Below are 17,413 nucleotides of genomic sequence, written 5' to 3' on the forward strand. Positions count from 1 at the left end.
ATCTAGAGAAATGTTTTGTGGTAAAAAAAAAATGGTTGCAACATTATGAACTGGGAGTCTGGATTTGTGGACGAACTTGACTCACATTTTTACATGAACAGTTTATGGTTGGGGATCATGGTACAGTATTGACTCACAAATCAGTCCCCCTTATAATTCTAGACTTGTGAGTACAACAGAATTAATGTTTGGGTTGCCAATGGTGATACAGGGACAAGATGCTTTACTGTCTTGATCCCTTTCACAGACAGAGAAAGCCGACAAAGGAAGAGGTCTGAGATATTTAAAATGTTTCCCTAAATCATTTATCTTTGCAAAACAGACAAAGCAGCCCCAAAATGTCACACAACCCATGACAAATCACAAATGAACACACCCAATTGTATAGCACATTAAGTAATTTTGAATATCCTGAGGTGTTTTAAAAAGCTTCCAATAACACCTAGCAGCACAAAGGACTATCCACTACAAACTGTATTCTGGGCATCCGATGATCCTTAATGGTTAGGTTCATGTTTTAGTGCTGGGGTTGGACAGGTGACGAGCTCAGAAAGTGAAAGGTGGCAGTGCTTGGTAAATGCCTAGAATCATCTGATGCCCTCAAGACACTTTCTAGTGGATGGTCCTTTCCGTTGCTAACACCTACACATGTTTTTGTGTAAATAAATGCATTGCCCCTCAATTAATTAAAATTGAATTCTCAGCTTTTATTCTGTATATCTCCCTGTGGAAAAAGAAACAGCTGAGCTGGCAGTTTATATTGGAGATAGTTCTATATCCAGATCTATGGTGCTTGTTGCGGTGTTAGTGGCATTGTGGGACATTCTGGAGAACACCATTTGCAGAAGTGGTAACCTTTGGTAAATTGTCACACTTCTCTGAAGAACAACACTTTCATACTTGTGTCGTTTTTGCATACAGTATACTATGTACAAATCACATACTGTAATCAAAGATAAGAACTAGATTCAGCTTCAAATTATTTTTTTCAAGGGACCAACATTGTACCTTATTGAAATTCAGTTTCCCGGCAGTTGACTTTTATTAAACAAGCATTAACATGCCCCTGGGTACAAAGCACTTCAATTTGGTGGGATTAACATCCATGAAATATAGTAGGTAGGTATCGACCAAAAACACCTTCAGCATTTTGAGTGACATATAACCACTTTCAAGTTTCTGTCATGTTGTGGTGACGTCCATTTATCCTGTGCTGCATTATGATTCACCTCCTGTGCTGCAGGCTTCGGGACTCCATCCATCGGTATAGTCTATACGGAGTAGCACCAGCACATTTGTCTTTTACACCTGCAACACCAAAAAAAAAAAAAAAAAGAAGAAAAAAAAAACCTGGCTGATTTACCATTTGAGCACTTGCACAGAGCACATCATAATAGTAACATACCTATATTATTTCAAGGTTAAACAGTGCTCTAACCTTGGTGATGAAATTAGGCGCAGTGCTCACAAACAACGCAAGTGGTACTGTCTTCGTTTTCCACGACTTATAAATATACCTTTGCTTATTAAGAACAACACAACAAAAAGATGCAGCTGCTGCTTTTACATCATCGATAACAGAACTACGAAGAAAACATAAAGGCAGAATAAAAAGGGCTTCAATATCGCCATTTCCACAAAGAAAAATAAAGCAGCAACATTAATACATCATTATGGACTCAGAGTATCCTGGCTTTGAAATTCCGCTGTACACCGAGCTGAAGTACTTCTGTAAAAAGGCGCACGAAGCCTATAAACAATTAAAGGAGGACCTAACACCGGATAGAGATGATCGATATTACAGGTAATAATTCAATATACGCACCACCCACAGATATTAATTACAGGACTATGTGTTTGCTTTCAAAGATGAGATATTTATAAATGCTAAACCTCCTCTCATCCTAGCAGTATTGAACCAAACCACTTGAGTAAGCTGGGGCAGATATTGCAAACTCATGTTTAATCAAATTTGTGCAGGGTTATGTGCACAAAAGCATTATATACAAGTGTAATTATCTGGTGTCTTGTTTTTGTGACACATTACACCCATTCTGTTTTTACTAGAGTCGTGGGCATAGAAATCACTGCTCCCTAAGAAAAACCGGACGATCACGGGGTGGAAAAAAAAAAAAAAAGCCATTCAAATCGCACCTGTCATTTATCTTTATTCGGGGGATTATTTTGGCATAATTTGTTATATCAAGCATCATTGCATTTTATTGGGAAATACCAAAATGTTACATATGCAGTAATGCAACAGAATGAATGATGACAAGTTCTTTCAAAATGTCCCCCGCGCGCGGTTAAATGACTGCTGGGAATTGTCATAATGCGAATCATTTTAAAGCCCCTTCCCGGTCGTCTGGTGTATTCTTAGGAATAACTTTGTACGTTTTATATAATAAACACTGTGTGCTCAAATTGGCGACTGCGTGGGTATGTTCCTGAAACTGCTATACTGTACTATATAGCAGGTACGCAGCAGCCATCTTGGTCTATTGATGCTCTATTGGCAAATGGGTTTTAAATAGATTTTTTCAGTGAAGATTTTTATAATAGAATAACGGTTGTTCACTTTTCACATTATCTCTGTAAAACGAGGGCTCACATACCACATGTGCCAGGAGCACGACCACTGAGAAGGAAAACATCCCTTAAGCAATTTTACAAAATCTGTACATGTCTTTTCTATATGGTCACTGATTAGATAGTGATGATTCACTGAAACAATGGCTTATCTGAGGAAGATGTGGATCCCCTTTCACGCAGCACTATTATATGATAATAAACTTATTCAATTCAGCACAATAAACACACACATCCCACGGGTATTGTAAAACGTACAATATTAATACAGTACCAACTAATAAGTTGACTGTGTTTTACACTACATCTGTTAAAAGTAAAGAAAATGCTTCTTGTTGTACAGCATTGACACATTAAAAAACAGGTTTTCTATAATACAGATCTGTCATTGCCAGATTAATTGTGGTTTATAATTAATATAAAATATGCAGACATTAAAATATACATTCAAATATTGGGTAGGGCAGGGCATAAGGTCTCCATAGCAAAGCCCCATTAGTCAGAAAGCAATATACTTACTAAATCCATTAAGTGATAATTAATAGTATAGACTTATATTAAAGTCTTTTATTTTTTCCTTACATCGGCCACCTCAAACAAATCTGATCCTCAGCTATTGTTGTACCATAACAGTAATATCCTGTCCCTGTTGAGGTTCATCACAGATAAATGGATCAGTAAACAAACCCATGTGTTTCCTCCATGGTAAAATATTCCAGTATTTCTCAATGTTTATTTTGCATATACAACTGGTAACAGCAAACAAGCATGTAGAGCAATAAATTAAGTCACATCCTTTTTTTTAAAGAACTACAGTGGCACCAATAAAATGCTTATTGAAAAAACAAAACAAAACAAAAAAAAAAAACACCATCTGTGCTTTGTGGCAGATTCAGGCAATTGAAATCACCCCAAATTGGCCTCTTTTAGGTGTCATTGTTTACCTTTGATTTTAAAATGGGAAGCTTACTTTCTTAACAGTTGTTTTAAAAAATATTAAACTGAAAAAAAAATAAAATGTATTTGAGATAATAAAGGCTAGACTTTGAGAAGATGTGACATTTGTTTGGATAATCAAATTTAATTTCAGATAATCAGGTTTAGAAAGTGCTAGCTATATTTTGTTTTGTTTAAAGGACTGCCTGCTAACAATAATCAAAGCATATTTTTTTTTGCACAGAAACATGGCACATTCACCTCTGGGCACATTCAGTATTATCCTTCTGGTAATATTTTCAAATAGATTTGTGACAGGTGTGTGCACAGTGATGGGGCTCTTAAACAAGCTGGAATAGCCAACCTGGCTTACTGGGCAAGCATTTTGATAATGCTTCCATCTCTGTAGTCTCAATATTTAAAAGGCCTGTTTTCACACTAACCAGATGGCACTACTTTCTGAATGGAAAAGCAAAGTAAAACTATAATGTTGGTGTAATTAAATTAGATGCATTTGAGTTTTCATAGTACAGTATTTGTTACTGTTTAGGATTTGTTCAGTAGGCAGCATTTTTGCTGTTATGAATAGTTCAAGTTGCATATATCAATCTTGATTTGAGCTACTTTATATATACACACACACACACACACACAGCAGCTTCTTTCTCCAGCTCTTTCACAGCGGAGTTGAAGATACAATACAAAATATGAACGATTATATATTACAGTCAGAAAATGGTTATAGCCCTCAAGGTGGTGCCTTTTATATATATATATATATATATATATATATATATATATATATATATATATATATATATAATCGTTCATGTTTTGTATTGCATCTTCCACTCCGCTGTGAAAGAGCTGGAGAAAGAAGCTGCTGCAGTGAATGGCTCTATATAATTACTTGCCCCGCCCTCCTTTGTTGTGATCACTCGTCACATGATTTGAGTGTGACGTTTCGTAGCAATCGCAGTTGCGCCGATTGAGGTATGCGGATATGGGCTGGTGGGAGTGAGTTTATCTTTGGGCTTCAGCCTGATTCCAAAGTATAATCATGGATCGGTAAGTAAATATTTTTGGTAATGTCTGATAATCTATTAATTAGGTTTTGAGAAGTTATCAATAGCCTACGTTCCAATAGTTGGTTTAGTCTGCTTGGTTTAAAACTCAGGGTCTGACTACATGTTTGAATTATAATTTAGCCCTGCATAAGTACACCCCACGCAGTCGATTGGTGACGGGTGTTGAAGTGCTTTGACATATGCCTCATGACACGTTGCATACAAGGTTCAGTTGTTTAGGAGTCGACAAAAAATGTATTTGTCTACGTTATATACTTTACAAATAGCGCAGATACCTCAGTGCCAATAATAAAAACTGCATTTTTAAAAACGGGCATTTGAACAGTAAATGCAACCATAAATCGACATGCCCAATGAAGAAATCTGGAATTCACGATTAAACGCCTGCAGGACGTGGAAGTTGAGTTAACGTTACTGCCTTGCTACTGAGCGCTTTGAAATCTAATAATAATAATAATAATAAATAATAATAATAATAATAATAATAATAAAAAGTCAGACACACAGATACACATTTTCATTTATCAGTATTTGATCTCAGTGTTGATTTGAGGTAAAAAGTTAAAACTCGGGTATAATGTTAGAGTAGACACGTATGTAGTTGTGTTTCATTGTATTGATAGAGATGGTGGGAACGCTGCTTGTGTTCTTGATGCTACATAAATTGCGGACAGGAATTACAGGATAGTAAACAAAACGTGTCTAACAAATGCAGCGATTTATACAGCGCCAAATATGTAACACGTGCATTATAGTGAATTTTGTTTGTTTTTCGGTAGAACATATTTTTCCTAAAGAGCATGTGCAAGCAGAAATTAATCAACCCCTTCTAACGTTACACTATACATCGAGAAATAAAACATAACACAAAACTACTTTGTTTACAACTACTCAACAAATTCATCTTTTTGCACAAAAAACATCTTCAGTATTAAATTGTGCCGTAAAAATATACATTGGACCAAGTTGGAATGGCTTCATATTTGCAGGTTGTGCTGCACAAATGGTATATCCAACCTGGATGTTGTTGTTTTTTTTTGTTGTTGTCTGGCCCGCTTGTACTTTGTTCAAGTCTTCACAATTTACTTCTAGTTTTCCATCTCCAACAGAGAAATCAATTCAACTGGAAGGGATAGAACACTTAAGAGCCAAACACTTGACTTCAGAGTACTTTTACAAATTCACTTGCCACTCTTTACAGTAGTCATGTGTAACTCCAAGTGACACAAAAGTCTACCACGCTGCAATAAGTAAATATAGCTATTCACTGCCTGTCTGGCATTTTGTGTCATAACCAGTGGGATTTTCTGTTGAAAAAACTAAGGTCCGAAATGATTAATTTGCATATTTTTCATCAAACTACTGTGTATTTGGAGTACCGTATCCTTCAACACCATTGTGAATTGTTTATATGCAAATTTACCAGAATGTTGGTTGTTCTGCATTACTGGATCACAATATTGTTCAGTACCATGTTGAACTAGTTTAAATCGCTCAATTGTGCATTACTGTAAGCTTATTCGTTATTATTTTCATAATGGAAGAGGCATGTTTGACATCAATTTTTTTTTCTTAATGTAAAATGTGTATGCAGAAATAAATATAATCTGACATTAATGACACTATGTAACACAATTTTTGTTCCTGGGTAGTAAGTGTTATTTCCTAATTGCTTATGCCTCAAAAGTATAGAAAATGGCTATTATTCCCCACAAACTTTGCTTTTGTGACCAGGACAGTGATATTTTGAAATTTACCTATTTCCAATGAGAAAACGGGCGAATTTGTGTCTTTTCGTTCACATAAAGTTAGAAAAAAACAACATATGAATCCAAATTAACATGTATTTATACTAAAGTAATACAAAAATGACTACAAAAGATTTAGAAGTGAGTAGTTTTTCGAGATTTACGATTATACTGTAAATCACTTTCATGAATCAGCCCCCAAATGTATCTCCCATCATGTTCTTGTTATACTGTCCTTGGTAGCGGCGTTCAAAGTCCAGTATATCCTGGTGGAAGCACTCGTCTTGCTCCTCCGAGTACGCTCCCATGTTCTCCTTGAATTTATCAAGATGAGCATCAAGGATATGGACTTTGAGGGACATCCTACAGCCCATTGTGCCGTAGTTCTTCACCAGAGTCTCAACCAGCACATAGTTTTCGGCCTTGTGATTGCCCAGGAAGCCCCGAACCACTGCGACAAAGCTGTTCTAAGCCGCTTTCTCCTTACTAGTGAACTTCTTGGAGAATTAATTGCACTCCAGGATCTTCTTTATCTGTGGTCCGACGAAAACACCGGCTTTGACCTTTGCCTCAGACAGCTTAGGGAAGAAGTCTTGAAGGTACTTGAAGGCTGCCGACTCCTTATCTAGAGCTCTGACAAATTGTTTCATAAGGCCCAATTTGATGTGCAGTGGTGGCATCAGCACCTTCCGGGGGTCCACCAGTGGCTCCCACTTGACGTTGTTCCTCCCCACAGAGAACTCGGTCCGCTGTGGCCAGTCCTGCCTGTGGTAGTGCGCCTTGGTGTCCCTGCTGTCCCAAAGGCAAAGATAGCAGGGAAACTTGGTAAAAACGCCTTGGAGACCCATCAGGAATGCCACCATTGCAGCCTCTTGATGCCATCTCAGAAAAATGCAGATATGTATCCACTTAGGCAGCTGGAACTAAACTGAACTGGTGGGCTTAAAGCCCCTGTATTTATACTACTATTTATATTACTGGAAAGTTCTAGAAAGTTCTAGAAGTTACTCCAAGTTTACTCAGCACTGAATCTATCTGGAATGTTCTGGAAAATAGGTAAATTTCAAAATATCACTGTCCTGGTCACGAAAGCAAAGTTTGTGAGGAATAATAGCCATTTTCTGTACTTTTGAGGCATAAGCAATTAGGAAATAACACTTACTACCCAGGAACCAAAAAAAAAAAAAAAAAAAAAAAAATTGTTACACGGTGTTATTTTGTTAATTGACAATTTATATGCAGGAATAAGTACATTCTTTGGTAAATCATAAGAGTAACTGGTAAATGTCTGAAAGGCAATCTATTTCATCTTCATTTCTGACATTTACCACCTTATTTGGTAAAAGTTGACATTTACCGGTAACGCTTTAAGATTGACCAAATTCGGACCTTTTATCCTAACATCTCGATAGGCTGGATGTGGCATAGCCCTATTTTCAGAAGGTCCTGGAGTACCAAAATCATGGGCGTATAATTCAGTTCGAATTTAAGTAAAAACAATTTGGAACTGAATTAGAGTATTCAAGGCCTGACATGATGGCCTTTTGTGTTTGTTTCAGGCTGGCGCCGATGCGGCTGTACACTCTCTCCAAGCGACACTTTGTCCTTGTTTTTGTCATTTTCTTCATCTGCTTTGGGATAACAGTTTTCATTGGTATAGCAGGTAAGAAAAAAAAAAAGATGCTCTTTTATATTGTGACAAATTATAGACAATAAGCCTAAACTACAGGAATTATTATTGCCTTACACAGTAAGTGCTAAAGGTTGTTTCTGCTAAGGGCTGTGGTGCAACCCTTTGTGTGTTGTCAGTGCTAACCTTTGTTATCCAAAGGCAGTAATTACAGTGATGTCAGACCTGCCTCACATTTTAAAGTGTATCAATCTGAGTACTGCTGAATCAACTCTTGGTGGGTTTACAGTGAAGTGCATTTTTCAGAGATTGCATATCCTTGTCCTGGTTTCAGAGACGCTGAATAGAAACGTACCTTGGTAATTTGACAAGGCGTTTTATTACATGTTAAGGTTCTCATTAACATCCAGTTTCTAGTTGCTAAAAATTAGAAGCATTTTTCATTTTTTGAATGTAACGCATTCTTAACATGTACTGTGCCATTTTCAATTTTCTGTGCCTTTGGGGAAATGCTGCTGTCGACTTTGGTAGATAAGCAAAACATTTCCCGGTTTCAAACATGCAGACAGCTGTGCTTTAAAAAGTTAGTAGCGGGGTTCCGAAAAATATGTTATAGGTGTTGCTACAACTGTTTAAATAACATACCTGTTTTTTTTTTTTGTTTGTTTGTTTTTTTTTCATTAACATCCTGATAACTTTTTACACATAACTTTGAAGCCTGTTTCAAAGCTCTTTTCAAAATGTACCCTAATGCACTGGGGTTTGAGATCTGTCCTCTAAATCACTGGAGGAAGAGCGATTTTGAAAAACAAAAAATAAAAAACATTACATAACAAGTGCTCTGGCTTTTCTGTTCCGTACAACATCAAGGATTGTTATTGCTGTTTTATCTGTTCGACAAGGTGGGCAGTAATCCTTTCACTATCGGTGCACTAGAGCGGCCATTTCGAAAAGAGCTTTGAAACAGATTGTAAAGGTATGGTATGGTAGGTTTGTTACACATTACAACCACAAAGGGTTGTATCTGAAGTAGGCAAAAGGAAAGTATTTAGCAGTAAGCATCCTTTTTAGAATTCACACTTCTTGTATAGTACGCACATCTTGTGCCGTATTAAATGCCTTATATTTTTTCTTTTTAAATTGTTTTCCCCACAGGCCCTAAAATCATTGACAAGTCAACATTTAGTGGGTCCAAGCTGTCAATACTGAGCAACACTTCAAAGGTAGAACTACACCTTGTAGCTGTTTAGTAATGCCTTAAGCCTCACTGCAGTTGTGAATGAACTGTTATGAATAATGTCTTAAGTTATGTATGCTTGTTTTTCTTTTAGACTGGTCCATTTCAGCTGACGTCGCCAGCATTGTCGACATATAATCAGCAGCTATGGCTGACTTGTCAAATAGAGCTGATTCAGGTTGATGGTAAGTGTTCTAATGTCTCACTGCTAGGGTAGAGTTCTCACTGTTGAGCCCTTGCATCTGATAGCGTGTCCTTTGAACAGTTATAGCTCCACAGTGGGACAGCAGTGGTTACTAAATGTAATTGTGTTCTCTGACTTCAGTAAACTAAACAGTACTGTTTACACTTAGCCACTTATCTTTGGTGCCAAATTCTCCAAGAAGCACAACCTGCAAAACTAACATTCATACATTGGTGAAAAAGGGGTCCCTATTTAGTAAGCAGTACAGCTTGTTCATATAAATGCTCTCAAGTTACTAAAAAGCAAGTAAATAATGCACTGAGTTAGTCTAGTGTCTGATATCTCTGAGTTTAGATTGAATGTTTTGTTTTAGTAAACTGAAAATTTACAGATGTGAACAGTGGAACCACTGCTTTTTCATCAGACAAGAATATTGTTTAATCAGAAAACTAATCAAACAGTACTAACTGTATGTCTCTCCTGCATTGTAGATATGGATTTTCATAAAGAGTTTGATATGAGCGTTGAGATAAAAGGTATAATACAGAATGCTAGTGTGATGCACATCCGTGACAACGTTTATAATCGTAGCAGGTTACTTCACTGTGGTGCTGTAAGTATTACACAAGCTTATCAAATCTCAATGTTTTTTTTTTTAGTTGAATAAACCTGGTGCCCAACTTAATGCAGCAAATCAAATACATTTTCTTCTGTGCAATTTTGTTACCAGTTATAGAACTATATTTAAAAGGTACATTGTTTATTTATCAGTTTCCTTTGGGACTGAAAGAAAATCTGTATTCCTTTAAATAATTGTAGGAATGTAACATTCAGCTTTGCTTTGTACATTTTCAGAATTGTGAGGAAATCATTGTGGTACACCTTGGGTATCTAAATTATACAAGGTATCAGATAAACGTTAACTTAGCGAAACTCCAGACAATGAAATACGAAATTAAGGAGGTATATTTCACGGTAAGTACAGCATTTTAAAATATGTATTTTTTGGTGATGTCTATAAATGGGATTAAATACACATAAAACCCATTTGGAGACAAAGATTTCACTCAGGCAGGACAGTCAACCTGAGGTAAAGTTTTTATTTTTATTTTGAGGTTCTCAGGAATGTTGCTAAGTTGACTAAAATTGTATGAACTTGATAGGTACAGTACCTCAGAATTATTGGTTGTTACTGTAAATCCATCACTGTTTACAAAATGAAAACAATTATTTGTAACTTGAAGCTTAAAATTATGAAAATAAAATATTTTATTAAATACTTTAACCTAAATGGCTAGTGTATATTCTGACATTTTAAAATGCAGAAGTGACTGATCCTTTTTTTTTTTAAATTCACATTGCCCTTTTGAATTCATTGTTTATTCAACTTGCAGTGGAAGATGTACAATCCCTCATTTTCTCAAGTTGAAATTTGGTTTCGGTTTGTTTTCGTGGTCTTCACATTTATGGTCACAGTAAGTATATATGTGTATTTTATAAACAAAAAAACAAACAGTGGAGCCATTTTATTATTGGATTACTTGATCTCAAATATAGCAGCCATATTGGTCCAGCAATGTAATGCAGACAAAAGTGCAGATCTTGGAAAGTACATTCAAGTCTAGTACTAGCATTAGTGGTCTAGGGTGTTGGGATACACAGACACTTAAGCCACAAGGTTCTGTTATTGGCTTTTGTAGAGTGTCTGGTTTCAGTTTTTTGTAACCCTGAACGTGACACCATCTTTAAGGAAAGATCCTGGGTAGGAGCCCCCTGCCCAGCCCTGTCCTACTGACTGCAGCCCACAGCGGTCCTGCCTGCCAGATTGAGCCCAGTCTTATCCTCAGAGGCACAGCCTAAACAAATAAAAAAAATCCAGAGTGATGTTTAAAAAAAAAACTATACATAAATATAATTATTATTATTATTAATAATAATAATAATAATAATAATAATAATAATATGTGCACATCAATAAATCCAATAACCTAACTAAAACCTAAAAATGTGTGTTTTTGTTTTTTTCTTTCTGCCTTGCACACATTCTTTGCTGCAGTTGTATTTGGTAGCCTTGTAAGGACTGTACAGAGTTAAGAGCAACCCTGTAATGTCTTTCTTTCAGTGCTTGTTTGCGCACTCCCTCCGAAAGTTCTCCATGAGAGACTGGGGAATCGAACAGAAATGGATGTCTATCCTGTTACCACTGCTGCTGCTTTATAACGGTTAGCCACCACTCTTCTCATTTCAGGCTCGGAGTGTTGAATGTACACTTTTCTTTTGATATTGTCCTCGTTATGGAAACTGGGCTAAATGTGATAACGGTGCCCTTCACTTTTACCTGTAACTTAAGATGGATTACATAAAATGTGGTCATGTGCCAAATCTGCCACAGAAAATTCTCTTAATATTTGATACCCAAATTGTTCTCAATTAGATCAACCTGTTGTCCAGTAACATTTTTACCTCACTGTTGTAACCTTTAGGCCTAGGCCATATCAATGATGCAAACCACACACTCTTTACAGTTGCTGTTTTTACAGTTGGTACTGTTTTCTATGATTCTTTCAAACAAATTGCATTGTTGTTGTCCAGAAACCGCTGACTGTCTCACTGCTACATGCAGAACTTTTCCCTGTGATTTCTAAAGCTTGTATGTGTTTGTCTTAGATCCATTCTTCCCTCTCTCATTCCTGATGAACAGCTGGTTTCCAGGGATGCTGGATGATCTTTTCCAGGCTGTATTCCTGTGTGCCCTTTTACTATTCTGGCTCTGTGTCTACCACGGATTTCGGGTTCAGGTAAGGAAGATATTTGTACATCTCTGTCTCCTGAAGATCAGTGCCTGTGCTGGTAATACAGAATAACTGGTTAATCTGGTCTGCTTTAACCCTCAGATGTCAACCTCAAGGTAGTAAAGAAACTTTATTAAACCCCCATTCCTGATAATAAAGAAGAGAAGGTGCACATATTGATGCAGTACATGTTCACTTGAAGACCTTGATCGAAACAACCTGTGAAAATGTTTGTCTAACAAGTTTCTTTTTAGTACTTTTAATAGGTTTTACCATATAAATGAAACCAGTATGTCACTATCATTGATATGCAAGGTTTCCAACTTGTTTTACTATATCTCAACTTTCGTTTTAGGGAGAACGGAAGTGTTTAACATTCTATATGCCCAAGCTTTTTATTGTTGGCCTTCTTTGGTTATCTGCTGTAACACTAGGGATATGGCAAACGTAAGTAATATATTACCTAATAAAGTTTTTTTTCTTTACCTAATTTTATATGTGCAGTGTTCAAATAATTTTGAATATTCTGTTTTAAAATTTGGAGCGTTTCATAGTAGAATATTTTACTTAATATACATAAACATGGATTACAATTTAAATAACTCAAAATAGTTGCTGTGCTATCAAGTTTCTGTTTCTGGTTATTAAGATTGTTTTGGTATGTGTAATCAGTAATGTTATATTTTTCACATATTCATTTTACTTTCATGTTTGCAAACCAGTCTGTGCTGAAAGTTGTCTGCGCCAGTTTTCATGGAATTCAATACTGGTCTGGCTTGCCAAACATGTTTGCTCTGTAATCACTAGACCAGCTTGCTTCTATACTGACATCCTTATCAATCACTGCTGACTGAAGGTGAATAATTATGCAAGCATAATTGTGCTCTCCGCCCTGACTTCGTTGAGATAATTGACTGTTACAGTGCAGTAGGGGAATCTAATTAAGTAAGTCATGCACATGTGAGAGTGGTGTTCAGAAAATTTAGAGACTGTTTTAAACTATAAAGCACACATTTGAGGATATATTTTATAAGATTGCAGTTCTTTTTATTTTTCTCCCATGTGTCTTTTAGAGTGAATGAGCTGCACGACCCAACCTACCAATTCAAAGTAGACACTGGCAATTTCCAGGTCAGTACTGACTATATATATTAAACTGATCATAAAGCAATATTCATTTAATATATTAGCTGCAATTTTATTATTTCATGAGCGATGAGCCCAGGATACAGATAATAATTGGGCACACTAAATTGGGGAGAAAAGGGGGGTAAAAAAAATGGAGACAACTAAATTTAAAAATAAAAATAAACGTCTTATTAAAACGCCTTGATAAAGTTGCTTTTAATTTTGCTTAATTCATTTTCTACATGTTTACAATCTTTTTGTTTGTTTTTTTTGGTTGAAGGGAATGAAGGTTTTCTTTCTGATTGTGGTCTCCTTGTATATTTTATATCTCATCTTCTTGATTGTAAGAGCCTGCTCAGAGTTGAAAAATATGCCATATATTGGTAGGTTCTTTTGACTTCGTAAATAATTTACTGTATCATTTAAAGGCAACATGATTTTGTACTTATTTGTTTTTATTTTATTTGCTCCTTCTAGATCTTAGATTGAAGTTTTTGACTGCATTGACATTTGTTGTGCTGGTTATCAGGTAAAAGTGCCTCACATTTTTTATATCATCAAAATGTAAAGCTACCAGTTGTTTTAAACGATGCATATCCCTTTCAAAACTCCTACTGGGTGTATTTTCTGTTTGTCTAATATACTATTACTGTCACCTTTTCATTTTTGTACACATCATTTGATTACAGTACACTTTTCACTCGACCATATGGTAAGCAGTGGATATTTTTACAAGCTTCTGAATCTCCCAATGGCGGGATTCTGATGGTTCTACAAAACAAGCTGCCAGTACCATGTCTGTAGCTTACTACTGTCATTTAGGGTGGGCCTATATGCAAGTGTACATTTTTAATACTGGACATGGCCTCATGTTCTGCAGTCCAATAATACTTGATAAGGCTATAATGATATAGTAAACTGAGATGCAATCAGTTTTAAAAGTCTTCTTTTTCCAGCATTGCTATACTCTACCTGAGGTTTGGAGCAAAGGTTTTGCAAGATAACTTTGTATCTGAGCTGTCAACCAACTATCAAAACTATATCCTTTCAAGATGATGATCACAAATAGCAGCTGTTTTAAGTTCTGCCGTTTGCGTTGTTGTTTTGAATGTTAAAGAGCAAGTAGCCTCAAATGGCTTTTTATTTGTATTTATCTGTTTATTTATTTTACCATTTCCTTACCTTTTTATGTTATTTGCAATTGCCTGAGCAGTTCTGAATTAGAACTTGAGTGACTTAAAGGACCAACTATGAACAAATGCCCCAACAAAATGGACGTGCAAGTATGAAGTGGGGCAGTGCTTTGATCTGTTTTGAAAAGCCCCACAACTTGTTGAAGTTGCTGTAACTTCTGTTTTCTTTCTTCTTCCTGTTATGACTACCAGTAGTGTGCTTTGTTTGACCTCTCACAGAAAAAAAAACAAAAAACTTTGCTTTTCAAAATTGGCGGCTGCAGGTTTATTTGAGAGTTTAATTATCGTAACACTTTGTTCACACAATATAATTGATCATCCAGTCCGTGTTGTGCTTGTTGCATCAGAATCTGATTTTTTTTTTTAGATTTTTAGAGTGGTGTCATGGAGGGATCAATGGATGCTACAGGTGTCCATTGAAATTCACGACCATAATGTTCTGAGCTTTTCAAAAAAGCTTTAATAATTTTCTTAGCTCATATGAAAAACATCTCTTAACTGTCTGAGCAGCTGTACTCGGAACTACTCGTAAAAAATTGCAAACATCATGAAAAGTTGTGGGAATGTAAAATAAACAATGGTACAAACGCCACTTCAAGCTGATTTTAGAAACTACCTACTGTTTTTTGTTGTTACTATTTTGTATCTTGTTATCTTTTCCTGAATGGCTATTAAAATGTCTGCTTTTCATTGTCATTTTGGATAGCATACAGATGTAGTGAGGATCTTCTGAGAATGCTTTAATACTCTTGTTTAAGATCTTCCTTAACTCAGTATACACCGGCCGAATTTTTATCCTTCTATGGTTTATTGAACTTTTACCTCTACACGTTGGCCTTTGTGTACTCTCCTTCGAAAAATGCTCTATATAGTAAGTGACATTTTTCTGTTACAAACACTAAGAAATTAGCCATTGGTTGGCTTTTGGTGTTGTATCATTTTCTACCACACTATGGTACACATTTTGAAGACTTTATATAATTTGTCCAAACTAAGTTATTTCATTAGTCTATTCTAATGACGTAAACATTCATTTATAACTGTTTTTTTACATACTTTGTTTCCCTGTATTTTCATTGTATGTAGTAATAAGTGGATTGTTAAAGAATGAACCCATAATAGTATTTAGATTAGTGCTTAAATATTAAAATAGAACAAAACAGCTATTGGACGATACACCATTTACATTAATTAGATAATTAAATTAAATTGAGTTAATGTGATGTGAAGACAGCAAGACAAAGACTATCTTAATTAATATGAACAACAAACAAAAAATATATTCTAATGACTGCATTTTGTCAGTTAAATGGTTGACCATTGTTCTCTGTAGATTCCCAGTTGAAGGACAATCCAGCCTTTAGTATGCTGAATGACTCGGACGACGAGGTTATTTATGGGTAACTATTCTGGTTCAATTTGGAAGCTTTTGTTGATTTTACTTATTTGTTGGTAACAAGTTAGGTTATAAATAGCAAAACATGAAATATTCACAATGTGCTTATTAAAGAAGTACACATTTTAAAGTATTCATATTTCATCATTATTATATAAGCTGTGTAACTCAAAACATATATATATAATGTCACACACGCAGGGTGTTCCAAAAGTCCGGGCTGACAGTAGTTGTGATAGTCTTCATGGACCAGGACTATGGAACATCCTCTATAATCCATTACGGTTGCTTTTCCATTTTATTTCTTACACTGTGTACAGAGGAAGTCTTTGTATTTTGTGTTCTGTTTTTCAGTAGTTGTCTCCAGCAGCTCAAATAGAAGAGTAAGGCCAAAGGAAACAAAACTAATTTGTTTCCTCAAGCAGGATTCTTCCTGTGGTTTGATGTTTTTTTTTTTCCTTTTGATGAAATAACACAATATGACTTTTTTATTATGTTTTTTTTTTTTTATAAAGGAGTGACTATGAAGAAATGCCCCTACAAAATGGACGTGCAGTAAAAGCTAGTACCAAGTACGAAGATGAGACAGACAGCGACTGAGCATTCTCATTATTTCAATGAAACTGTTTGTGTAACTGTTAAGCTTTGGTAGCAAACTAAAACCATAAGTATAAATATTACGTGTACTACTGAATTGCATTTTATTTAAAAGTATGGGGGATGGTGATATTTTTTTAAAATTATTATTTAGAAATCAAATGCCACTTAACAAGGAACAGTTAGTTATAATTGTACTGCTGCCCGGGAGATTGGTGATTGATTTTGCTACCAAACATTAACTTCAGTCACAACACGATACAAGGAGAGGTAGTTAAGATTTGACCTACTGAAAAAAATTATTTTTTTTTGTATAATAAGAAACCCCTTTAATTTGAGGTAAATATACATTTTGTTCATCATAATGTATAAAAATATCTAGCTGAAAAAAACATTATGTATTTACGTTAAAATCATATTTTTATTTTTGAAGAAGTGCATTGTGTTTTTTTTTTAATTTTTCTTTATGATTTATAGGTGTATTATTTTAAGTTGGCCAAGTTTTACTCAGAACTTAACAGGGAAAGGAATGGAAGTGTTTTATGAAAGAATTGCCCTTCTACAGTTGATGTAAATCTTTACACACCTGTTTACATCATTATTTGTAGCATTTTTTATAGCTTTAAATTGCACGTTTTGATATATTCATGCTTTGATTCCCTGATTTCTCTAACGGTGTTCTTTATATTTCTGAGGTAACCAGGGAAGTACAGTGTTTCCCAATTCATAATTATTTTTTTCTTTTAAAATACAGTATTTTTTTTACAATTTTTTAGTTAGCACGTGCTGATGTGTCAACTTTACATTCCATGTTTAATGCTGAAGCTGCTGACTTTTCTTTTGTATTAATGTGTATTTTCTGTATTGCATGATGGTATTTATACTTCAGATTACT

General features: G+C 35.4%; 1 protein-coding gene across 3 annotated transcripts; it reads left to right on the forward strand.

Moving 5' to 3' along the window:
* The first annotated feature begins 1,206 nt into the window (after window positions 1–1,206).
* Window positions 1,207–17,255, forward strand: LOC121316970 (transmembrane protein 181-like). 3 transcript variants are annotated; one of them, XM_041252425.1, is made up of 17 exons: window positions 1,207–1,804; window positions 7,921–8,024; window positions 9,147–9,214; window positions 9,323–9,413; window positions 9,904–10,025; window positions 10,268–10,387; window positions 10,807–10,887; window positions 11,535–11,634; window positions 12,080–12,210; window positions 12,560–12,651; window positions 13,278–13,335; window positions 13,613–13,715; window positions 13,810–13,861; window positions 14,289–14,371; window positions 15,307–15,396; window positions 15,859–15,925; window positions 16,437–17,255. In XM_041252425.1, exons 1-17 carry the CDS (start codon window positions 1,674–1,676, stop codon window positions 16,519–16,521), a joined length of 1,578 nt encoding a protein of 525 aa, XP_041108359.1. In that variant the 5' UTR covers window positions 1,207–1,673; the 3' UTR covers window positions 16,522–17,255. The 3 variants fall into 3 exon arrangements, with proteins under 3 accessions (XP_041108359.1, XP_041108361.1, XP_041108360.1); XM_041252426.1 differs by lacking the exon at window positions 1,207–1,804 and adding an exon at window positions 4,508–4,593; XM_041252427.1 differs by lacking the exon at window positions 7,921–8,024 and having other exon boundaries at window positions 1,698–1,804.
* Window positions 17,256–17,413: the final 158 nt, after the last annotated feature.

This window comes from Polyodon spathula, chromosome 6 (genome assembly GCF_017654505.1).
Source record: "Polyodon spathula isolate WHYD16114869_AA chromosome 6, ASM1765450v1, whole genome shotgun sequence".
NCBI classification, from domain to species: domain Eukaryota; kingdom Metazoa; phylum Chordata; class Actinopteri; order Acipenseriformes; family Polyodontidae; genus Polyodon; species Polyodon spathula.